The sequence below is a fragment of the Gobio gobio genome, assembly GCF_949357685.1.
Source record: "Gobio gobio genome assembly, chromosome: 18".
NCBI classification, from domain to species: domain Eukaryota; kingdom Metazoa; phylum Chordata; class Actinopteri; order Cypriniformes; family Gobionidae; genus Gobio; species Gobio gobio.
The window spans coordinates 35,770,851-35,797,133 of NC_137111.1; the positions used below are offsets into that span (position 1 = coordinate 35,770,851).

General features: G+C 39.8%; 2 protein-coding genes across 12 annotated transcripts in view; one reads left to right on the plus strand and one right to left on the minus strand.

Moving 5' to 3' along the window:
• Positions 1-273: 273 nt before the first annotated feature.
• Positions 274-11,998, plus strand: dync2li1 (dynein, cytoplasmic 2, light intermediate chain 1). The gene is made up of 13 exons (XM_079843102.1): positions 274-403; positions 534-666; positions 2,126-2,160; positions 2,249-2,318; positions 2,427-2,515; positions 2,641-2,821; positions 2,903-2,971; positions 7,607-7,684; positions 7,913-7,992; positions 8,101-8,171; positions 9,776-9,873; positions 9,959-10,051; positions 11,874-11,998. The coding sequence occupies exons 1-13, from the start codon at positions 390-392 to the stop codon at positions 11,934-11,936; spliced, it is 1,074 nt and encodes a 357-aa protein (XP_079699228.1). The 5' UTR covers positions 274-389; the 3' UTR covers positions 11,937-11,998.
• Positions 11,999-12,401: 403 nt separating this feature from the next.
• cep170aa (centrosomal protein 170Aa) overlaps positions 12,402-26,283 on the minus strand; it is a 48,912-nt gene continuing 35,030 nt past the window's right edge. For 3 of the 11 annotated variants that reach the window (XM_079843103.1, XM_079843106.1, XM_079843113.1), the window contains 11 exons: positions 26,066-26,167; positions 25,122-25,257; positions 23,252-24,757; positions 22,196-22,243; positions 20,648-20,888; positions 16,562-16,742; positions 16,280-16,456; positions 15,926-16,014; positions 14,670-14,763; positions 14,538-14,589; positions 12,402-14,269 (listed from right to left, as the gene is read on the minus strand). In XM_079843103.1, the coding sequence (XP_079699229.1) occupies positions 14,022-14,269; positions 14,538-14,589; positions 14,670-14,763; positions 15,926-16,014; positions 16,280-16,456; positions 16,562-16,742; positions 20,648-20,888; positions 22,196-22,243; positions 23,252-24,757; positions 25,122-25,257; positions 26,066-26,167 (2,874 nt within the window). In that variant the 3' untranslated portion in view covers positions 12,402-14,021. The remainder of the gene's footprint in view (positions 14,270-14,537; positions 14,590-14,669; positions 14,764-15,925; positions 16,015-16,279; positions 16,457-16,561; positions 16,743-20,647; positions 20,889-22,195; positions 22,244-23,251; positions 24,758-25,121; positions 25,258-26,065; positions 26,168-26,283) is intronic. The other 8 variants (XM_079843112.1, XM_079843105.1, XM_079843111.1 and 5 more) reach the window with 6 other exon arrangements.

Below are 26,283 nucleotides of genomic sequence, written 5' to 3' on the forward strand. Positions count from 1 at the left end.
TATCAAATGAACTCATGCTTTTATTTGTATGTTTCATAAACCAAGATCATATTGATGGCATCAAAATATTAGCTATAAGGTTTGTTCTCAACCCAAACGTTTCAGTCCAAATTTAAATAGTGCCTTTTTGTTTTGTTTTTTACAATAATTACAAATAAATGAGAATGAACAATAAGAACACTACCGTACAAAAAATAGTAAAGAAGAACTTCATTTCCCATAGTGCAGTAGGTGTCTGTCTTCATCATCAAACTGCGACGTTGCGAGGGGTAACGGTAATCAAGCTCGGCGCCTCTACAGTGTATAAAACACTGAGGCATCAGTACAGGACTATACTGAATCTAAACTCGCTTCTTCGATGTAGACCATTTTAAAAACAACTTGTGACAATGCCTAAAATAAAGTAAGTTGCCAGTTGGGTTATTTACATATTATTTTACTTCTCGTTCAAGTTGACTAACAGTTAGCTTACTAGCTACCCAAATGAGGGAGAATCATGCAGATGCTACTATTGAGAGGATTTTGTCTCGTAGTTCGGACACATTATGGGACGTTGCTGCAGCGGAAGTGCGCGTCAGGGAGAACAGGACTGATGAAGAGGATGCTGATGAGGACGCACACTTCCTCACACAGAGAGCAGTCTTCTTCCTGGGTAGTAAAGCAGGGGTATGCTACAATATATCACTTTAAACTCTAGTGCTAATGGAAAACAGGTAAACTATTAACCCCGTAAAGCATGACATTTAAAGTAATGGTCAAGAAATACTATTTTCCGAAATGGAACTTTAGACAATTTTTTAAATAAAAATCTAAACAAAAATTGTATCATGTTTGATGCATCAGGTTTTTATGGCCGATATACAGTTGTATGATATAGTGCAGGGCCGGCCCAAGCCCTTATGGGGCCCTAAGCAGAATTTTTTTGGGGGGCCCCTCGGTGCCACCAATACGATTGACTATTGTCAATTCTTGATAATTCGCACACCCAGTATCAATTTTAGTAGTTGTAGCTGTGTTGCTTTCATCATGTCTGGCTGTAATGGTTTTACCCTTATACAGTTTTTAATTGTAACAGTAGCAAACCCACATGAGTGGTCAGGTGTTAATATTCAAAGCCTTACTGTACTACAGTTCACACTGGGATATGTACTTAAAAAAACAACAACTCCTAAAAATATTGTACACAACTGTTTTCACCATTGATAATAATCATACATGTTTCTTGAGCATCAAATCCTCATATCAGAATGAATTCTGAAGGATCATGTGACACTGACTGAAGACTGGAGTAATGATGATAAATTCAGCTTTGATCACAGGAATAAATCACACTTTACTATATTCACATATAAAACAGATGTTTTACATTATAATAATATTTCACAATAATATCGTTTTTACTGTATTTTTGATCAAATAAATGCATCCTTGGTGAGCAGAAGAGACTTCTTTTAAAAACAAGAAAAATGTTGATTTCTTTCAAACATTAAACAGAGCTTTTATTTTGGCGGAAATAAAAGTGTATTTTTTGCATAAACACCGCAGATTTATTCAGAGCCTCAAACTGAGCAAAAATAGTTGCTGATATTTATATGGATAACAAAGCAATGAAAATGTTATAGCAGTATAGAAGACTACTTACATAAAATGCATATCAATGTCAGTTGTCTTGTCAGTCTATACTCTAAATCTCTCGATAAAATGTCTTAGCAAGATGATACGGCTTTAGGATCAAATCTCTGTAGTATTCATTGTGCTCTGTAGTTTTGTAATGCAGTGCAATACAATGATGAAATAAACATTGCATCATATTTGATACTTACCTGTTTACATGATTTAAAAAAAGTATGTTTAATCAAGTAAACTTAAGTTTCTTCAGTCCAGTAGTAAGTATGAACTTTGAGTCCACTTGCTAAAAAGTATGAACTATGAATCAGAGGTGAGAAGGCATGTAGTAGATTGTGTGCAACAGGTTTTTTAGCAAAGTTTTGGTCGTGTTGACAATTTAAAAACGATACTTTTGGTTTTTACTACGATACAGTAGGCTTTATAAGGTTAAAATATTTTAGCCTCTGTTGTCAGAAAACAACACACAAAGACAAAAACATCTGACCTTATATTTCAGGGCAAAACGACAATATTACTGCGGTTTCTTGACAGGTAAGTGCGAGGTGTCGTGTTGTACATTTGACGTTTTTTTAAGAGTCTTCATGTCCCCTCATATTATGTGTTTTTCCCTTTAAACCAGAGATGAGGCAGCTAAACCTACTCTTGCACTAGAGTACACTTTTGGTAGACGAGCAAGAGGGCATAATACGGTACGAGCTACAGTGTTGTCTTCAGTTCTTTATAGGAACTGATTTCCTTTTTAATCTATATAAAAGCATCTTTGGGTAGATAAATGTCTATTTTCTCCTTCTCTGCAGCCTAAAGACATTGCACATCTGTGGGAATTGGGAGGTGGAATCTCCTTATCTGACCTTGTTCAGATTCCCATCACGGCTGACAATGTCAGGTTAGACTCACAGACACTGTACATTCTTTCAGGATGGCAATCTGAGAAGTTGCAATATGTTCCTGGATTTGAAATAAATGTAAAATGCGCTAGCAAACATTTTGCAAATACAATTATTTTTGCAGTTCTTTATCTGTAGTACTTGTTCTGGATCTGTCTAAACCTAATGCTCTGTGGGAGACCATGGAAAGGCTGCTCGGATCAGCTCGAAGTCAGGTGGAAAAAGCGTGTGCCGTACTCCAGAAGACGGGTGAATCCAGATCAGGAAAACAACGAGTCCCACGAATCCTCCACAAGGACTATCCGGTAGAGAGGATGATACAGTTCTAAATCGAGTGTGTGCATTAATGCTGCAGTGTATTAAATGAAACAGTCTCTCTTCAACAGGACCGAGAGCTCATCAGCCCTTTCCCTGTCCCGCTTCTCATAATTGGCAGCAAGTTTGACATCTTTCAGGTAAAACTTAACTGCATTGGAATGTTCAGATTTAGAATAGAATGCTAGAATACTGCATAGTACACACAGAATACTACCGACTGTTTTAATGAGGCAATATGCCCTTTTACTAGAATAGGTTTCCACGATTGAATATTCAAAAAACATAATTTTTTACGTATTTTACATTGTTGCAGCACCTCCTTCCCAGTCTGTCAGTAACGCTCTGTTTAATTACGATCTCTATGAAGCCCCTCCTTCAGAAAAGCGCAATGTGCTATAATTGGTCGGCTGGACCAGTGTGTAGTGATTGGTCAACCACTTTGAGGGTGTTTCAGAAATGTCCTGCCCCTTACCATGGCCGCGAGTTTCAGCTTCTCGGGTGTAAACGCTAGCATGCGAGTTTCAGCTTCTCGGGTGTAAACGCTAGCACGCGAGTTTCAGCTTCTCGGGTGTAAACGCTAGCACGCGAGTTTCAGCTTCTCGGGTGTAAACGCTAGCATGCGAGTTTCAGCTTCTCGGGTGTAAACGCTAGCATGCGAGTTTCAGCTTCTCGGGTGTAAACGCTAGCATGCGAGTTTCAGCTTCTCGGGTGTAAACGTTAGCATGCGAGTTTCAGCTTCTCGGGTGTAAACGCTAGCATGCGAGTTTCAGCTTCTCTGGTGTAAACGCTAGCATGCGAGTTTCAGCTTCTCTGGTGTAAACGCTAGCACGCGAGTTTCAGCTTCTCTGGTGTAAACGCTAGCATGCGAGTTTCAGCTTCTCGGGTGTAAACGCTAGCATGCAAGTTTCAGCTTCTCGGGTGTAAACGCTAGCATGCGAGTTTCAGCTTCTCAGGTGTAAACGCTAGCACGCGAGTTTCAGCTTCTCGGGTGTAAACGCTAGCACGCGAGTTTCAGCTTTTCTGGTGTAAACGCTAGCATGCGAGTTTCAGCTTCTCGGGTGTAAACGCTAGCATGCGAGTTTCAGCTTCTCGGGTGTAAACGCTAGCATGCGAGTTTCAGCTTCTCGGGTGTAAACGCTAGCATGCGAGTTTCAGCTTCTCGGGTGTAAACGTTAGCATGCGAGTTTCAGCTTCTCGGGTGTAAACGCTAGCATGCGAGTTTCAGCTTCTCTGGTGTAAACGCTAGCATGCGAGTTTCAGCTTCTCTGGTGTAAACGCTAGCACGCGAGTTTCAGGTTCTCTGGTGTAAACGCTAGCATGCGAGTTTCAGCTTCTCGGGTGTAAACGCTAGCATGCGAGTTTCAGCTTCTCGGGTGTAAACGCTAGCATGCGAGTTTCAGCTTTTCTGGTGTAAACGCTAGCATGCGAGTTTCAGCTTCTCGGGTGTAAACGCTAGCATGCGAGTTTCAGGTTCTCGGGTGTAAACGCTAGCATGCGAGTTTCAGCTTCTCTGGTGTAAACGCTAGCATGCGAGTTTCAGCTTCTCAGGTGTAAACGCTAGCATGCGAGTTTCAGCTTCTCAGGTGTAAACGCTAGCATGCGAGTTTCAGCTTCTCAGGTGTAAACGCTAGCATTCGAGTTTCAGCTTCTCTGGTGTAAACGCTAGCATGCGAGTTTCAGCTTCTCTGGTGTAAACGCTAGCATGCGAGTTTCAGCTTCTCGGGTGTAAACGCTAGCATGCGAGTTTCAGCTTCTCGGGTGTAAACGCTAGCATGCGAGTTTCAGCTTCTCGGGTGTAAACGCTAGCATGCGAGTTTCAGCTTCTCAGGTGTAAACGCTAGCATGCGAGTTTCAGCTTCTCAGGTGTAAACGCTAGCATGCGAGTTTCAGCTTCTCAGGTGTAAACGCTAGCATTCGAGTTTCAGCTTCTCGGGTGTAAACGCTAGCATGCGAGTTTCAGCTTCTCAGGTGTAAACGCTAGCACGCAAATTTCAGCTTCTCGGGTGTAAACGCTAGCATGCAAGTTTCAGCTTCTCGGGTGTAAACGCTAGCATGCAAGTTTCAGCTTCTCGGGTGTAAACGCTAGCATGCGAGTTTCAGCTTCTCGGGTGTAAACGCTAGCACTTGGACATGGCAACAACATACTAATGCAAGTCAACCAGGCCTCATCCCCTTTGTTTTGCGTATGCCTTGGTTGGGAATTATTTAAATTAGGGATATTGTGACGTATATGTTCCCGGAAGAAAACTCAAGACTACAATAGAGGTGTTTCAGGTAGTTCAGAAACTTTATTAGGGGTGGCACGGTTCACAAAACCCACGGTTCGGTTCGTATCACGGTTTTCGGTTCTGTACGGTTCTTGTTGTTGTTTTTTTTAATCGTTAACACTCCAGAAATTTACTTCAGCATATGATATATATAGCTTAATCATCCACAATTTAGGATACAGTATTAAAAAATTGTTATATCAGGTTGTTTCCTAACTGGCTGTCTACCTAGTCCGACACATTGGCGTGACATTTTTCATGCTAATCATATCAGTTTTGATCAGAACAATGCACTGTGGCTTTAATTCAGCTGACCTGATTAACAAATTTGATTAACAAATTTCCGTGTGTTACACAATCACCATATGACATCCAGCGCTGTGAAAAAAAGAAAAAAAACATACATGAAAACACAACACCGCCAGAGGTTTTTGCCCTAACTTCAAAGGCATGTTTAAATTATTAAAACTAGAAGCATATCTTAACTTTAACATGTTACATTTATCATGTGAACTACTTGTATACAACATGTTATATATGCATGTGTGTATGACACAGAGGGGAACAGGTCGCATTTGCAGCAGATATATGCTACCCATCATAAATCAAAGCATGAGACAGACAGGGGTCAGAGGAGAACACCGGAAAATGTGACAGAATGGACAATATTTGTCTGTATTTGCAATACACGAGCCGTGGTTCAGCTGCGCGAGACAAACACTGCCAGTGTGTGTATGCGCAATGGGCGCGTGCGGCTCCCGCTCTCCGCACTGCATCTGCCCTGCCTGCTATACGACGCTGGCACATCCTCCAACTCCGGGCAGCCTTCCTTATCTCTCCGACTTGCATTTCTACACATGACGTGACCTGCAGCACTCCAGTTTTACTTTACTGTATGTCCACACACACACACACACACACACTCACACCTCTTATTTCGCACGAAAAGAACACCCACTGTCTGAGGTAACATACGGGCACGAGGATACATTGCGCATGCGTCGAACCGTGCAACGCACACACTCCGAACCGAGACAAGCGAACCAAACGGTTCGGTTTTTTTCCATGTACCGTGCCATCCCTAGTATTTATTGATAGAGTGTAACTCCCTTTGGGGTGGACTTTGTGCTTTGTAACTTTGCAGGCATTTTCATGCTCAAACAGCAAAATTACACACTAAAGAAAGTTGAAAATGTAAAAAAGCATAATAGGTCCTCTTTAAATCGTATGTTAAACAGAAAGCGGTATGCAACAAATAAAGGTGTAGTAAGTGATTTCTGAGAAACACTGTTGATATTTGAAATCAACCCAAACTAACACACCCCTCTCTTAATTGCTCCGCTCCCACAAAACGCCTTTATCATAGCTGAAGCAAAGCAAAATAATGCTTTGTGAAAAATAATGCGAAGATGATAAACAAACGACAAGGAAGAAGAAAAAATGAACATACAGTACACAAGAGAATATAAGAGTTTGTTGTTAGTCGCCAGAAGCACAGCAGCTCCATGACACTCCAAACTGTCCTGTCACTATCGCTAACATTACAACAACAGCATGTCTTGGTTCTGAGAAACAAAGCGAAACCAATGTGACTCACATATGGAGCAGAAACAACGCAACCTCGGTATCCGTCAGGCCTTCCCGCTTCTGCAGCGCTGGAAAGCTTTTCTTATGTTAGCGCGGGTCCTAAAGCTCTTGTCTGATCGTAACCCTTCTTTTTCCAAAGATATTCTTCAGAACTTTTCTCTTTTGTAATGTCTCTCAGCCATCTCTCTTTCTACAGTCTTTCTTCAAATCTCCCTCCTGCTCTCTCCTCCCCCATTATGAGTGGACACGCCCCCTACTGCTTATTGGCTACAAGTGTGTTGCGGTGCTCCGTCCAATAGACCCTTTCCACAGACTATGATGACGCGTTTTAATGGTCGTCAATATCGTAAATCCTGCAAACTTTTTTTCATTTTCATAAAAAAAAAAGTACATTTATAACACTAATACTTTGTTTTATATTTCTTTTGCATCAAATTACAAAAAACAAGTTACCGCTGCTGTGAGGGTGTTTCTAATACAGCGTCTATGGAAGTGACGGTAAAAATGAACATATTTCTCTCTTTTGACTGCAGTTATCAATCTCACTCTATTTTATCCCTCTTTTTGAAAGTTGTGAAATCACTATTGTGGCGTCCTTCTTTTGCTATTTGAGCAAATGGGCACACAAAAAAATATTGAATGTACTCATTCACAGCTGTAATATTTAACCCAACTATGACGACTTCCGCTCTGAGAATCCCGGAAATGTGAAAAGGGTCTATCCACTCTCAACAGTGTTTCTTAGAAATTGCTTACTGTACCTTTAACACTTCAAAGCTGGATTTTTGACATACATTTTTATGAAATATTGAGAAAATATTGATTATTCAGTCAACAAAATAAATAAAAATAGTTGCTAGAATAATAACCTACTGTTATATTCATCAATCTGATTCATGCTGAACTGTCTCCTTCTAGGACTTTGATTCAGAGAAGAGGAAGGTGATTTGTAAGACTCTACGCTTCTTAGCCCACTTCTATGGAGCCTCATTAATCGTAAGACTGAACTCTTACTAAACTCTTATCACAGTTTGATGTAGTTTGAAAATGTTCATGGATTGTAACTTTCAGACATTTGTAGCTTTAGAAAAAAATCAGCAATTGAAGATCTCTGAATTGACATTCCCCTTGTGTGGCATATCCCAGCTTTACTAAATCAAATGATCAGCTTTTCTGTTTGTCTGTGGTCAGTGTTGTATCTGAATGCTCTCTGTCTCTCCATAGTTCACCAGCAGCAAGTCAGAAGCCACAATGTCTAAAAGCAGGAGTTTTGTTAACCAGCTGGCATTTGGGACTGAAAGACCGTATGAAACTTTCGCTATTATCGTGGACTTTAAATTTGAGATATTCTTCATTCATAAAGTTAATTTGTTTTTTTATAAAAAAAAGAGAATGATCTTCCATTCTGTTAGAAAGTCGATCTCTACAGACCCCAGCAAACCTCTGGCTGTTCCAGCAGGATCAGACTCCCTCAGTCAGATCGGTAAGATATGTATTTTACTGTTGTTTTGGTTGAAGTCAAAACACACATCTTATGCATCTTAAATCAGCATATTTAATATACACTTTCGTTCATAAGTTTGGGTTCACTAAGATTTTTAAAAATGTTTTTGAAAGAAGTCTCTTATGGTTACCTGCATTTATTTGATCAAAATAATAAAACAAAACAGTAATATTGTGAAATATTTGCACAATTTAAAATAGTTTTCTATTTAAATATATAAAAAATGTAATGTATTCCTTTAGAGGAACATTCCACTATTTTTGAAAATAGGCTCATTTTCCAACTCCCCTAGAGTCAAACAGTTGAGTTTTACCATTTTCGAATCCATTCAGCCAATCTCTAGGTCTGGCGGTAGCATTTTTAGCATAGCTTAGCATAGATCATTGAATCTGATTAGACCGTTAGCATCTCGCTCAAAAATGACCAAAGAGTTTCAATATTTTTCTTATTTAAAACTTGACTCTTCTGTAGTTACATCGTGTACTAAGACCGACGGAAAATGAAAAGTTGCGATTTTTCTAGGAACTTTCATCAAGGAACTTTGCTGCCGTCCCATGAGTGCAGCGGCGCAATGATATTACACAGCGCCTGAAAATAGGCTAACTTCCGTAAACATAACCAACATGACAGTCCCCAGGAATGAGAGTATAGTTCCTAGACATATCGGCCTAGAAAATCGCAACTTTTCATTTTCCGTCGGTCTTAGTACACGATGTAACTACAGAAGAGTCAAGTTTTAAAAAGGAAAAATATTGAAACTGTTTGGTCAATTTTTGAGCGAGATGCTAACGGTCTAATCAGATTCAATGATCTATGCTAAGCTATGCTAAAAATGCTACCACCAGACCCAGAGATTGGCTGAATGGATTCGAAAACGGTAAAACTCAACTGTTTAAAGCTTGGTACATACTCCGCAGGAACAAAGAAATTTGTTTGTTTTATCGAGGTGGCAAGAACAAAGTTCGTCTGGCCAGGACATTCCATACTTCACTAGAAAAGCAGGTGCCTAACATTTCTGTTTCTCCGCATTAACCCCGCCCACTTTAAGTTTCTGACCAATCACACAATAGTTCTCGGACACCCTCAAGAAAAAGGTTCTGCTCAGATGATGTGTCGAGAACAAGCTGCAAGAATTCCCAAACCAGGGCTGCGGGAACAAAATTACATTGTTTTGTTCTCGCAGCCCTGGGAGTGAGAACTTTTTTCTCTGTTCTTGCTGATTATGTAATGGCCTTAACTCTAGGGAGAGTTGGAAAATGAGCCTATTTTCAAAAAAAGTGGCGTGTTCCTTTAAGGATTCTTTGATGAATAGATAGTTTAAAAAAGAAGAGATTTGATTTTGAAATAGATCTTTTATAAATGTTTCCACTGAAACTTTTCATCAATTAAACATGTTAAACAGCGATTAAACAGTAATAATAGTTGAATATATAATTTATTAATGTATACGTTATACATGTTTGCGCTGGTGCAAGCTGTTAGTAAATCTGGCCCTAAATCTTAAATATGTAGTTTTACTTATGAATTTAAATCAATTGTATCTTAAAATTTTGCTCATTTGCATGGATTCATTCATCCTCTAGGTCCCCCGATTTCCTCTGAGGTCGATATTGGGAGCCTACATGCCAAAAACCCCTTAGATCTCTGGAAGAAGGTTTTTGAAAGGGTTTTCCCACCTGAGGTACTTTTTGCTCGTTTGGTAGACAAAACCCCACACACACTAGTATTAATTAGTCTCTCTGACCCTGATCTTTTTTGTTTTTCAGAACACCAAGGAACGCAAAGAGCTGAAAGACCCTGCCAAAGACCACCAGTACAGTGAGCCTCTAATCGACTCTATCAGAGCCCAGAAAGACCAGGTACAAGACACATGTTTATTGCCACCGGTAGATCACCACAGCCTCCAGATGTTTGTCTTCTAGTAACCTCTAGTCCTGTGTGTTTATAATCCCTCCAGTAAAGCCGAGTTATATACTGTACTGTGCCATTACCCGATCCTCCAGACTGATACATGCCATGCTTTACTTTAGAGTTCTCTGTATGACTGAAAGTTACCCTGCACCTCACCCTGCTGCCCTTCAGCCTCTCACCTGTTCTGATTTAGACTGTTATTGCTGACTACCAAGTGATTGCACTAATCAGCCAATATAAGTGACAAAGGGTCACTATTGTATACTATTGTACGTCATTCACTGACTGAAGTTTTCAAACCCTAAACTTCTAGAGATCTTGTTATTTAATAATTTGCTCTTTTTTTTAGGAGAGACATAACTGCACAGAGAAGTGAATTTTTTTTGTAGTATTTGTCATTGTAAACATGCTTTGTGTGAAGTTTAGAATATGTTATGAATAGAGCCAAATCTAATGGACCAAAATATCCAGATCAGTATAAGTAGCATTATTATTATAATTTTTAATAGGTTTAGTATTTTTAGTACTTCAACTTAAATGAAAATTAGAAATTTTGCCTTGATAACTAACTGAAATAAAATAACACAAGTATTAGATGAAAAACGTTAAGGGTTAGTTCACCCAAAAAGGAAAACGTTGTCATGATTTACTCACCTTCATGTTGTTCCAAACCTGTATGAGTTTCTTTCTCCTGTTGAACACAAAAGAAGATATTTTAAAGAATGTTGGCATGGTAACAGTTGACTGCAGCCACTGACTTCAATAGTAGGAAAAAAAATACTATGGAAATCAATGGCTGCCGTCCACTGTAATTTCAGTTCGTTGCCTTGGCAAAATTCCCAATTTTCATTCAAGTGTTTCATCTATTTGTTATTTTAGTTCACATGTATTTCTATAATGAAAACAATTAGTTTTATTTAACTTTTTAACAACACTAATCTAGATTTAATTTACTTCAGGTAAACATGCACCATGGCATTTTTTTTTCAGTAAAATATCCAAAAACCACTAGGCCAGTGTTATATATTTTGTTCAGCTGAGTACTTACAATATCCCAAATGTTTCCAACTATTTGTAAATTGTGAGAAAATTACTATTTTATCCAAGGAACCGGGACGTGTGAGGAAGTCGCCTGTCGATTGCGTCATATCTGCGTTACCCTCGGTTTCCGGTTTTATTTAGCAGAAACGCTTTACTCTCACTGCAGTGTGCAACAAGTGTCATAGCAGCCGCCGAGCGAACACACAGAATAACGACATAACATCATTTTCAACACACTCAGATGTATCTAAAATGATAAACAGAGCTGCGTTACCTCATACTCATGACCGGAAAAGTGGAAGTGCCGCCGGCAACTGTGGCATAATAAAAGTCCCGCTGCTCGCGAGGCGTGTGTTCTGCTCATCTTACTAACAATCGCTCGAGCTGCCTTGCTCAGCTCCCACAACACTCGGGCCTGCTCCGCTTCATACTACAGTAACGTTAATAATCGCATCCATGAACATGAGTCCTATCCCGATTCTTTTCCACCGGCTGTGAGGTGAAGACCACATGCCCCAAGATTCTGCACATTTTTTTTTTATTCTGTGCTCAAACTTTGTTTTGAATAGGCGACCTCTTGCCAACAGAAAAGTTACATAGTGCACCTTTAAAGCCTAATTTTAATTGGTTCAATCTGACTGATGAAATATCAGCCATGCACATGTATTTAATGAGTCAGAGACCATATTGCATAGCAATAAGCATATTTTTTCTTGTCTCTTTTCTCAGGAGCTGGAGCAATACAAAAGAGAACAAGCAAAGTCCTGGAAAAGTTTGGTTCTGGATCCATAGATTTCATTCAAAATCCCTCAGAAGACCAGCAGGTTCAGCATTAACTTACTGTACTGTTCCACATGGATGTAAAAAATAATGTTTTCATTATGTACATTGTGATATATATATATATATATATATAATTATATATATATATATAATTATATATATATATATATATAATTATATATATATATATATATATATATATAATAGTGCTGGGCAATCGAAAATAAAAGTTTGTGTTTACAATAATATATATGTGTGTGTACCGTGTAGAATTATGTATTTATAAATACTAAATACACATACATGCATGTATATATTTAAAAAATATATATTTATATACAAAATATGTATATATAAGATAAATTGTATAAATATATAAAGTATATACATACTAATATTTCTTAAATATATACATGAAAGATGGTGTATTTATATATACATAATAATTTTACACAGTGTACACACACATATATTATGTAAACACAAACTTTTATTTTGGATGAGATTAATCGATTGCCCAGTTTAACTTTTATATATTTTGAAATAGTACATCCATTTTATTTTTTCATTTTCCCTAAATTATTTACACTGAAAACACTACTCTGCTTCGGAATTTAACAAAACTTTTATTTAATATGCTGTTCCCCCCTTTACTGAGAATATGCAAAATTATGTAAAAAAAGAAAAAAAGTGCCATAACAATTATATGATTTGAAAGAAACAAAAATAAATAAACCATACATTAAAAACAACAAAAAGATGGGGAAAAAAACGAAACAAAACACTGATATGATACACAATGTGTAAACCACAGGGAAAATCTATGTACCAAGCACTTTATCTGCCGTTCCACCCTCTCGTACAGCGGCAGGCTGTCACACAGGTTGTTTTCTGTCCGAGGGGCGTCCCACTGTAAAGGCATCTTGTAGTGAGTACAGTGGGATGTAGTGGTGTCATAATCCTCCTTGTGCTCTGAATCGTTCAATTTCACATTACGCCTTTGATGTGCAAAATGAAACCGTAGCACAATGAATCCAGTCTTTTCATCCTTATTAAACCGAAAGAGTAAGTTGAGAATACTGGGCACTTAGTGACATCATACATGTATAAAACACAAAAAAAAAGCCCACTGGATGTATTCTGTCAGGTACCGATCTGCACTATCGTCTATGTCTACAGTTGCACTATATGCCAGAAATACTCTTCCTACAGGGCTCCTAAAGAAAGGCCAGGTAAGTGGTTCAGGTTTGCTCCAACATCCTCCTAAAAATACAGACAAGCAGCAGAAGGAAAGAAACGGGTAAACGCACACAGAGACGTGGAACATTTTCATGAAAAGAAGGCTAGTAAGTATCAGAGATGTTAGTACGCACACGCTTACAGTCATAAGGCTGATTCAGCGATCAACAGTGCTGATCGAGGAGCATAACGGCGGAAAACGCTTAACCAGTCCATTAGTGCATGCCATGCGTTTGTCTGCAAGTTCCCTCTTCATGTTTTAGCGATCGAAAATTACAAAATTATGCAAATAATTTCAATGCATATTTCAGCTTCCAATTGTACAAATTCTTTACATAAAAAAACAAGAACATTATTATTATTATTAAGCTAATTTAGAATAGCTTGAATGCACAAAAATCGAAAACATTTTCCAAAAATGACAAATTTGAAAATACAATTACTGAGTTTGCGCATAGTTTGCTGTATTCCGTTTGGTAAACTGGGTTGTTGCACTGTGAAGAACACAGAAAGGTAGGCTCAGAGGAGAGCAGACAGGCACTGGAGTTGCTTTAGTCCGTTCACGAGGGATACGTCTGGCAGTTCAAAGGGCTTGGATGGCCACTTGCTTCCTGTCACATGCAGCTGTGTGTGTTTTGGTGCGGCATTGCTTAGCCGAGCTAAGCAGTCAGTCCAGATACACAGGTGTGATCCTAAAGGTTACACTACAGGGTAAAACAACAAACAGACCTCATACAGAATCCTGTAGAAGGGCACGTAGGAATAATTACATTATACATACACATAAAAGATCCATTCAGTAACAAGCTACATATGTCGTTAGTCCAGTTTACTAAAAGAAAGTCTTTTTTTTTTTTATTTGCTAGCGATGGCACTCTCCTCTCCTGTGGGGTGTGTGCGGTTTAAGTTGAGTCCTACACTGGGTTTCTCTGGGCTGGGGTTAGTTATGGTTGTTTTTGGTGGTGGTTGAGGGGCTCCGTTACTAGACAGGGCCCCCCATATGCTCTGAGAGCCAGGGCTGGTTCTGGGTTTGGTCGGACTGGTCAGGCCCAGGCTGGTCAGAGCGTCAAGGGTTCCATCAGGGTCCACCATGACATTTATAGCTGCAGGGATAGAGAAATACATCAGAAAGTGTGAATGCCTGTGTATTTTAATCATCATGAGTTGACTGATGCAATAGTAAGAAGTTATTTAAATATGTATATATATATAAAAAGAGGAGGAGGAGGGGTGGGGGGGAACAGCATGCAAAAATACAAATGCTGCATGAAATTCTTGTGGACAGTTTAGATGATTAAGGCAAGCTAAATTTAGTTTCATTGTGCAGCATTCAGTGTAGACATGCAAGAAGAAGCTAAATGTAAGTCTTACCTTGAAGCTGTTTTTCTACCCTCTTCAGCTCTGTTAGTATAGAGGAAATATCCTAAATGGCACAAAGAATAATTAGAAAAGGTACAGGTCAACATCAATTACTGTAAGACATTCATGCAGTAATGAACGTACCTTGTTTGTAGTTTTGGGAAGCGGGACTTCATTGTCCAAACAGAGTTTACTTTCAATATCATCCCAGTTCCTGTCCTTGTCTTTGAACAATATCCTTTAAAATAGTGAATAAGAAACAAACAACATTAAAAAATGTCTTTTAAATGTTACAACATGTAAACACACACACGCCGATCAGGCATTACATTATGACCACTGACAGGTGAAGTGAATAACACTGATTATCTCTTTATCACGGCACATGTTAGTGGGTGGGGATATATTAGGCAGCAAGTGAACATTTTGTCCTCAAAGTTGAAGTGTGAGAAGCCGGAAAAATGGGCAAGTGTAAGGATTTGAGTGAGTTTGATAAGGGGACAAATTGTGATGGCTAGACGACTGGGTCAGAGCATCTCCAAAACTGCAGCTCTTGTGGGGTATTCCCGGTCTGCAGTGGTCAGTATCTATCAAAAGTGGTCCAAGGAAGGAACAGTGGTGAACCGGCGACAGGGTCATGGCTCATTGATGCACATGGGGAGCTAAGGCTGGCCCGTGTGGTTTGATCAAACAGACAAGCTACTGTATCTAAAATTGCTACTGGTTCTGATAGAAAGGTGTCAGAATACACAGTTTATTGCGTATGGGGCTGCATAGCCGCAGACCAGTCAAGGGTGCCCATGCTGACCCCTGTCCACCACCAAAAGCGGCAACAGTGGGCACGTGAGCATCAGAGCTGGACCACAGAGCAATGGAAGAAGGTGGCCTGCTCTGATGAATCACGTTTTCTTTTATATCACGTGAATGGCCAGGTGCATGTGTGCTGCTTACCAGGGAAACACATGGCACCAGGTATTTCCTGGTGGCTGTGGCCTCGTTCAGCAGGATAATGCATCCTGCCACAAAGCAAAAATGGTTCAGGAATGGTTTGAGAGCACAAGTTGTTGACTTGGCCTCCAAAATCCCCAGATCTCAATCCAATCGAGCATCTGTGGGATGTGCTGAACAAATAAGTCTGATCCATGGAGGCCCCACCTCGCAACTTACAGGACTTAAAGGATCTGCTGCTAACATATTGGTGCCAGATACCACAGCACACCTTCAGGGGTCTAGTGGAGTCCATGCCTCGACGGGTCAGGGCTGTTTTGGCAGCAAAAGGGGGACCAACACAATATTAGGAAGGTGGTCATAATGTTATGCCAGATCGGTGTATATATAGTTCAGTCATTAAACTCTAGATGGCTTTACAGGCAACAAAAAAAAAAGCCTTAATGACTGACCTGATTTTGCTGGCAGTTTTATCTACAGACTGTCGGATTTTGGAAGACAGTTGGGAAACCGACGTCAGCAATAAACTGTCTAGCACCGCCTACAAAAGAAGAACCATCAGGACCTTGTCAATCAATAAGTTACCAAACAAACAACATCCAGTCAATAAAACACAGAGGTAATTAAACTTAATGACATATTGCTTTTCATATCACCACTCACACGGCAGGCTATACTGAACAAGACGTTCTCAACCGGAGCCACAAACACACACTTAACAAAAATAAACAACACACCCAGAAGTGTGCTGAATCTTTCATCAAACATATTCAAGACTAGGTACAGTTAAGTTAAGAGGTTCATACCGGTCTCACCTCATCCCGGTTCCAGGTACGTCTGCGCAGGGCCGCCTGAGGGTCCAGGCTGTCCGGGGCCCGGGGACGAAGCTCCACTGGTTTGCCGTTGATCTCTGAGGGTTTGGTGAGAACTACAGGGGGAATCTTCCTGAAGTTTAGACTTTCGTCAAAAACTCTCTCTACCAGCTGAAGACGAGGAGAAATAATGACAAACCTATTAGGAACAAGCACCTTGGCAAACAAATAAACTTCTTTGAGACAGTGTGGGAAGTGAAAGGCAGTGAGTTGTACCTCCTCCCTGGTGTCGATGGCGGAGCCCGGCGTGGTCGCGGCTGTGCTGACGGTGGTGCTGGGTGCGGTGCCGGAGGAACTGACCGAGTCGATTTCGCCTGCCACGTCATGGATCTCCCGTGCCAGAATAGCCAGGTCCTTAGCCAGGTCCTGACTGATCCTGCGCACACAGGGAAATAACCTGTAAACTTTCAGACGGGTGTTCACAAACTAGGGGAGCACAAATACAGACACATCATGCAAACTCACATTAGGTAGTCCCTACTCAATTCATGCACATGCACATATATGCGATCCCATGCCAAATGAATGTATTGTATGAATGACGTGCATAATTTATAAAAAATATATAATAAAAATAACATACACCATTCAAAAGTTTGGGGTCATTACAATTAAAAAAGAAAAAGAAAAAGCTATGTATACTTTAATTAAGCAAGGATGGATTAAATTGATCAGAAGTGAAAATGTATAATGTCAAGTAAATGCTGTTCTATTCATCACAGTTTCCACAAAAATATGAAGCAGCACAACTGTTGTCAACATTGATAATAATAAAACCAAATCAGCATATTAGAATGATTTCTGACGGATCATGTGACACTGAAGACTGGAGTAATGGCTGCAGAAAATTCAGCTATCATTACAGGGATAAATTACATTACAATTTTAAATTGTATTAATATTTCACAAAATTACTGTCTTTACTGTATTCATAGCCTTGGTGAGCATAAGAGACTTTTAAAAAAAACATTAAAAAATCTTACCCAAACTTTTGAACGGTAGTGTATATAATATTATGACATGCTACATAAATCAATGATTGCTCATTTACGTCTGACTCACATTTGTTGTGTATAGGTCTTGATAAAAGTTAATTCTTATGGTATTCTAATGTTGAAAGTGGTTTCAGAATAACCATAAGGTGGCAGTATTGCTTCATGTACAGATCACAAATTTGGCTGATGAGGCATATAGCACATGGATTGCTTTAGATGCAATGTGTCATTTTTGTTAAACAGAAGTGTAAAATTCACACAGCATTTCATTCCTCATTAAAAACACATAGTAACTCATTTTACACACAGAACAGTATGAATAGAGCTTTTAATAGTAGCCTAATAAAAGCAGTTTAGCTAAAAGTCTATAGATAAAAACTTTTACATTGAGTGGGTCACCTCATGCTGAGATCATATGATCAGATGAATTATACTATTGCATGGCAGCACATTTCTACAAGGGCATTGGTTATTGAACATTTTTGCTGCTTGAGAGAGAGAGAGAGAGCTTGTGATCAGGTTATATTAATGTGTGCCCCGCAGCAGTGGATTTGAAGACAGTCTCTCTTGTTGCAGTTCCAGCTGTGACTAATGCTAAATGAGGATATCTCCTGAGATAACAGACTATGTGCCCTCATGTAACACCACCTTTGAACACAACAGTGACTGCCCACTTTTTCAGCGGCGTTGGTTCTAAGTGTATTTACCCATTCATTTTCTCCACAGGGATTTCAAAAGATTCTTCAGTAAAGAGATCTAAACCATGAACCAAACAAACCAGTTCCAAGGTAAAAAAAAAAAGTCTGTCCCAGCCATTGCTAATTTCTTACAAGAACACCCTTCAACTTAAATTAATAATTACAAATATAAATGGAAATAGGTTTTTATATACCTATGAATAATTTTTAAATTAATTTAAAAAAAAATTATAATGTTGTGTAGTCTATAATAGAGGCATTTTTTACTCAGTGAGAGATTTATTCATGAAGGAAAAATTATGGCAGAGGCTATTTGCACTAAGTGAAAATACCTTTATTTTTTCCCTCCGATAATTGCTATTTACACTAAGTGCAAAGAACAATAGATGCTATTTACATCAAGTTTAAAAAGCAACTACATTCTATTTACTCCAAGTGAAAATAACGTGCTTAGCGATAGATAAGTGCAGATAGCTGTAGATGCTATTTACTAAGTGAAAATAGTGATATATTCTATGTACTATGTACAAGTAGCAGTTCTTTGCAATATGTGTAAATAGTAGCCTAATTAAATGCTATTTATACTTTATTTATTTAGACCGATACATACTATTTGCATTTTAGTATTGTATATTAACAGGATGCACTAATAACAGTGTAAATGATTATATTTATTAAAAATATTAAATGGATGCCGTCTTAATGGGACAATAAAAGCCCTCTCTACACCTACCCAATAACTAGACTACTTTTATTATTATTAAACATTTCGTTAGGCACTTTATTTCCATTTTTAGAACATTTTCTTAATTTTAATTGAAAGTAAATGCCTTTCAGATGTGATATGTGATGGGGAAAAAGGAGAAGAGCAAGCTAGGCAAAAGGCGGATTCGAACCTGAGTCGATAGCGTCAAAACGTAGATTCCTGAGCCTTTCGCTCTACTGACTACGCCACTGCAGACATTGAATCATGTGCGTCTTTTTTAATCTTGTTTGGGCCAATCAGGCATTGTTAGGCGGAGCTAGTGTGAATAGCACTTGCCAACAAGGCACTGCCGCTATTTGCTCTTGGTGTAAATAGACACTCCAAATAATTATCTCGGAATATTATTGGAGCCGTGCATTCATTTGAGTGGTGACAGCATTAAACAGGTGGCTTGATGCAGTGTAAGAGATGTAGATAACTTAGAAAATAATTATGCAACATAAAAAATACTGTCTGCTGTCCCATTAGAATTATGTTATTTACTCTTAAGAAGCTTTATCTGCTACACATCTAAAATTAAATGAATGGCTAATTACACAATAAGCTACTCTTGACATTGAAATAAGTGTAAAGCCTGTACAAATACTAGAAATCATGAAAAATGGAAATAAGTAGGAATCGTGTGACAAACACATTTAATTTCTCTATTAAAATTTTTGTCATTTAATATCATTGCATTCTTGACTCCAGTTAAGAGATGGTTTGAAGAACTAAATTTGCCAGAGATCAATTATCACGATTAGAAGATATGGCATTGGTCAAATCATCTCAGATGTATTACGTGAGGTATGAAGAACGGACCACTGGACCCAGTGCTTCATTTGTAAATTAATAATTGCCGGATCAAAAACAGAAATTAAAAGGCGCTGTGACCAACACTGACCATACAACTTCAGTTTTCCCGGAACATACAATGACGTCACTGAAGGCACAACTATAAAACACTTTTGTTCATCTTCGGAATACAAATTAAGATATGTTTTGATGAAACCTGAGAGCTTTCTGTCCCTTTCAGTCACAAATGTAGGCTTTTATTCGCATTTAAACATTGATCAGTGAACATAAACAGAAGCTCAACTGAACCTGCTTGACATGCGAGAACAAACCTCATTGGTTCTTGAGGAAGCTCAAACGTGCTGCATAACAAGAGAATGAACCTCATTGGTTCTCGCATGTCAAGCAAACATGCTTGAGCTTCCGTTTGTCATAACTGATGTGTACGTTCATGAATGTTTATATGTGAATAAAAGACTTCAATTCAATCTGGTCATCATATAAATGGAGATTTGGTTTTACGATCTCTTTATGAACTTTTTGAAGCGTCAAAGTTTTAGTTGTGTAGCTGTCAACGGAGGGACAGAAAGCTCTCAGATTTCATCAAAACAAATCTTTATTTGTGTTCCAAAGATGAGCGAGTCTTACGGCTATGTCGAACGACATGAGGGTGAATAATTAATGACAGAGTTTTTGGGTGAACTTTCCCTTTAAGAAAGCTGATTGGTCAAAAAATATATATGCTGAGGGCCAATAGAAAAACATTACCTACAAATACATTTGCATAAACCTGGTGCTCGCTCTCACTCGGTCTCTCACATCACATGCACACACTGTCAGCATGTAATGCACAAATGCGTAACGCAAAAATCTGACATTTTTCAGAATCCGGCTCAAATTAAGCACTGCCTTGAGCCTACTCTAGTGCTACACAGACTGGAGAAAGCATAACATAAAGATGACCACATCATACCATTGTTCTGTCAAGTAGCCGAGGGGCATTTGAGAAAACACTTTTTAGACAAAAATGTGCTTGTTTGTATGGCAAGGACAGAGAGTTGATGAGTACCTGGCAATCTCCTCACTGTGAGCCGTCCAATCTCGTATGTACTCCTCCTGTTCTTTCATCCTGTTCTTGAGGAGGAGACCCCCGGGGCTGGTCGTGACCGGAGCGGGACCACCCAGCCTGCTGGTGCGAAGGGTGGTGCCCGGCCGCAGACGAACGTGTTTGGGAGAGTTCCGGTTGGAGCCAAACTCATCTTCAGAGGTAGAGGCATATTCAGGAGGCAGCCGTCTCCACCGGTTATTGGCTGAAAGGAGACAGAGGTATGATTGAAAAGTTTGCAGAAATGCAGTTAAGTGCGAGCAATAAAGTTCCATATGAATTGGGGGGTGGTTAGAGGTATACATTTCAAAAACATTTAAGAGCAGTTAATGTATCAGTATTACAAACACACAGTCTGCAAACGTCTTGCATCTCTATTACATGATGCAACAAACTTCCCCACTGGCTCAAGGTTTAGTAACATGGCAACTAAAACATTCGGTTATAATTATATTCAATTATCATTGTACAACAAATTGTTGTTTAAATTTAAAGTTTGTATTTGTACTTTATATATAATGTTATACACTACAATGATTCCCATAAAAACCTTGTTTCAAATGGGGATGGTGTATTTATCAAAAAACAAACCAACTTAGCGCAAAAGAGGTTGAATATTGCAGTTACTGCCACAGATATCAAACTTGTTAAAAGCAAACAGCAAAGCTCTTCTGACCAACTATCTCTAAAATATGACACTAGCAAGTGATGAAAAGGACATCTGATGTTTTAGAGTTACTGGTATTGCATTTCAAAATAAGTGTCCTATATGAACTCGCATCTGCGATGAAGGTTTTCTTTGCGCCTGTGAAGCTATGTTTGCTGTCATGTTGTTTTAACTTTGTGCCACCAGGGGGAATGTGTTTAACATCTGCTGACCCTCATTTCTTATTGCTCAGTGCTTGCATCAGCATATGAGACAACTTTGCTCCGATTTTGAGAATGAGGTCTCTGCGGAACAAAAGTGGGCGTTTCTAAATTTGTGGGTGTTTTCAAACTGATGGGTGTTTATAAACCATGCAATGAAAATTATCCCTTTCACCCGACCCCACCCACACTGTGACGTAAGGGGCAAATCAGGTAACGCAGTGAAAAACGCCCTCTGTTTATGGCCCCGCCCACTGATCTAGTAACTCCTATTACTATCCTGCAGAGACCTATACTTGCCGATTTTGACTGTGTGGCAGTAAAACAAAAAAAGTTTCCTCAGAGCACTGAATCTACAAATATAGCAATATAAGCACTTGAATATTATTTCTAAATGTATCTCTCTCTAAATGTTTATTTAAAAGGGAAAGCAAATGAGCTGAGCTCCTTTTCATCACTGCTGAGTTCGATAAAAAAGGCATAAAAAAAAATAAAAAAAATGAGATGACACATTGACTAGAATGGTATTTAAAAGCATGCTGAGTTTGAGTCTAATGTTTTCATTGAATGAAAACCCAAAACACACACACACACACACACACACACACACACACACACACACACAGCCCAGAGATGGTACAGTACCCATGGGCTCCTCCTCTGCGAGAATACTTTCAGGCTCAAGTTGAGTTTCTGTGTAAAATGGAATCTTTATAAATATCACAAGCATGCAGAGACAGACAATTACAGACATACATTACTAATGACAGATGCCGATCCGATCCACATGAAACATCACAAAAATGCACTGCTAAATTCTGCTAAACATCTCATTTTAAGCTCAGTTAAAGCAGTTTTTAATAGGCTGTAGAAATGACAACCGTTATTTTAATTTTCCGCATGAAATGGAAATTCACCCTATTTACTAAATGCATGTTATTGATCTTGTTTAGTCAGCGTAAACCCCACCCACACAGATATGCCTCTATCCAATCAACAACTGATGGTTTGAAGTCCTGCCCTATATATTTTTTCTTTTCGATAATCCATTTCACTTGGATGAAACAAATACGAAGGGAAAAAAACTGTTGCTACTTCCAAAATGTGACTATTTTAAAAGCTAAGGCCCGTTCACACCAATACCGATTACCGGCAGAAATAACATTCTGTGTATTATAAGCACACGCTGCAGCTATGTCTTCTGCTCCTATTTTATTGTTTATCGGTGTTGTTAACCTTATAGTTGTGTTGTGGACTTTGCTATTCTCTTAAAGTTAGAAATATCATTAAAACTTTATACTTAGAATTATCGTTCTATTTATAGTCTTTGGTGTGAATAGGCCTATTACTATTTTTAATTTGACAAGCTGTTCTAAAACAAAACGAAAAACGGGAAAAAAAGAAATCACGCAGCTGGCTAATTAAAGCCCTACTGCTAAAAACAAATAAATATATCAAACATCTGTATCTAAACTAATCAACCTCACTAATTGAGTAGTCAGTTGTCGGACTTCCATCGCTACTGCATACTCAGTACTTATCTGAAATGAAAAGAAGATATGGCATCCAAACATATTACCTCACTTCAACTGGCTTCTGCTAAGCTAACAGGGACAACTAACAATTAGCAAAGGTTTCTGTAACATTTCCAATCATGCAGCAGCAACATGAGTATAGTATTACTATTTCATTCCTCCTCACCTGATGGGGCGCTGTTGACAGGTGCTGTCTTCGGCTTGGGGTCCGTTAGCTTGGAGACACTGTTAGCCCTCATGCGTGCAGTTAGCTTGCCGTCCGCTGCTTGTTGATTTGTGCTTCTCAGCCCCAGACGAAGCGCCGTCTCTGCCGACAAACGTGTTGCTGTGGTCCGACTGACCGTAGCCTCCGAATCGCTCCGCGCCGAAAACGAGCCGAGTCTGGTGCGTCGAGGCTGCGCCAGCATGTCAATGCGTGACTGCGCCTTTCTTCCTGATGGTGGTTTAGAAGTGGAACTGGTGGTGGACACCTCAGACGCCACCGAAACCCTGTCAGCATCTGCCAGGTCTGTGTCCGATGTGTCGCCGAGCCTAGCCCTGCGCAACAGAGATGCCCTCGTGGGACGGGGCTGCGGGAGACCCGCCTGTTTCACGAGGGCCGCGGAGCTAGTTTGCACCGTTTTGCTCGGCTTTGCAGACCTTACGGATTTGCTGGTATCAAGCTTGGACTGCAAGAGGTCATCTGTGGAAGTGAAGTAACCTTTGGTGTATGAGCGGCTGGAATACATCTCCTGGTCTGAGGAAAGGATGTCAGAGATGGCTAACGAGGATGTCTGGTCGTCATCAGTGAGATCTTGGGATGGTTGGCGGCCGCGGGAGGCTGTCTGTACTGAACGGCGAGCATCTGAGCGGCTTTCTGTGGTCTTGGTCTTGGTTTTCCTCTCTAGTCGCTCTCTTGCGCTGGTGGTGGTTTTTGATGTGGTGCTCGCATTGCTCTTCTCTCTATAAAGGCTGCTGAGGGATCGTCGCTTCTGAACTGCTTTTCGATCGGCCTCGGCTGCCGCCTGGCTGACCGTGCTGGCCGTGTCGATATCAGACTCTGGGGATAAAGGGCAGGCTGAGGGACAGCTAGATGGCGTTACCGGGTCCAACTTCTTCTCGTCCCGGAGTTTAGCCTCAAGAAATGCCATAACAGCTTCAGTGTCTTTAAGAAGAGTCGCCGTGTCCATGCTGCTAACCGAGTCGCTTCGCTCCCTCCCACCATTCTGTCGGTTGATGCGAGGAATCAGTTCTATGGGGACGTTACCGCTGGGCTTCTCAATGGTAAAACTACCCTGCCTCACCAGTGCTTTCCCAGACCTCTCGCTGTCACTTCCTTTACTCTTGTCCTCAGAACGCCTCCTGCGACTCTCCTCTGACGTTCTCCTCTCTCCACTTCCCAGGGGGCGCGCAGAAGACTGTTTTCCTGCCTTCCCGTCCTGCTGGATGCTCTTGGATTGGCTAGACTCAATCTTCTTGTTGTCCGGAGTGCTGAGGCACTCGCCATCACCTTTATGGTCATTGTGGCTTTCTTTTTCCTGGGGTTCTGTGTCCTGCTTCTCACCGATCTCGGAGCGCTTGATCTTCTCCTCAGTTGGAAGCTGAGGAAGAGTCCTCCTTTTACGCTCAGCTTGGCTGGAAGTGGTTGAACCGGTGCTCTTGATAGAGATGCCAGCCTCAAAAGCATCACCGTCTGAAGTGGGAAAAAAAAAAAAACATATAGTCAGGCAAACATATATTTACTACTGTTCAAACGTTTGGGGTAAGTACGATTTTTTAAAAGAAATGAATATAGTCAGCAAGGACACATTCAATTGATCAAAAGTGACAGTAAAGACATGTATAATGTTACACAAGATTTGATCTCAAATAAATGCTGTTCTTTTAGTCTTTATATTTATCAATAAACAGTAGTGTACATATACATTATAGAATATGTGATGGATAAATCACGGCTATGAGTGCATTTCGCGATTTTAATTATCGATACCATACACGTTATTGGGTGCTATTATAGATTTTTTTTTATATTGGATGTATACAATTCATTAAATTACCTCGCTCTTTATGGACAAAAGCTGGCGGTTCGGCTCCAGAGCCCTCTGGGTCAGTTCGTGTTTGATTAGCAGCTAAACTGGCCCATTGTGAAACCCAGGAAGGGCTGCCAACTGCAACCGAATCCTCGACAAGTCTCTACAAATGAAGTAAAGATGGTTCTCTATTCAGTACTAATCACTTGATTCACCCCTGCAATGGTTGTCTGTGGTACAGTCCTGCATAGAGCTGATGACATGGGTTGTGTGATACATTGAGGTGGAATCTGCATTACATTTATATATTTTTTTTCAAATAAACTACACTTATTTGATTATGTTAGCCTGAGTAAGCACCACTATGAATAATAGTTATGCCACAATAATCAGAAAACTCGAGTCTCTGCTCATATTAGAGTGAATACTGGGTCCAAACATGGCGTGGATCCACAAGGTTGCAAAACAAGGACTCTTTTGTAGCCTTACTCTTGTGTGTGTGTGCGTGTGTGTGTGTGGATATTGCCTTAAGGCAGCAGAATACTACTTCTCATTCCTGAACTGGGTCAGTGAGCAAGTGGCCAGTTTTCTGCCTAACAAGGAAGTGGTCAGTGGAGGGAGTGACTGACAAAGCACTGTGTCAGTTTTCCCTGAAAGTCAGTCCAAGTAACATCAAACCGAATCATTCAAACTAGAATGTGAAACGCAGTTTCAACTGATGTAGTCGTAGTCCAAATATTAACATTCTGTTACATCTGCTGTTTGATTTCAACAAACATTATGCTGCAAATTATGAAAACCTATCATTTTTACCTGTCAGCTTTCTGTAAATTCCATAAACGCATAATAAGATAATGAAGGCTAAAATATAAGGTACTTGTTGTCATACAGAATAGCTAATGCAAGACCGTTAATCTAAAACTCACAACAAATGACATAGGATGCAGAAATATGTTCACTTCAACCTTTACCTCAGACACAGTGGAACTGAGCTTCTTGCCTTCCTTCACTTTTCCACCTGATTCCCGTTGCTCAGGACAACCAGGATCCTGAGAGTTCTCCACCCCAAACACCTACACATGACAAACACAAAAACACATGTAGGAGAATCAAGAGCTGTGACACAATGGCAGCACCTATGTGGCGAAAAGAGGTCAAACAAACACAGCTGCACAGACTCCATAGCAAA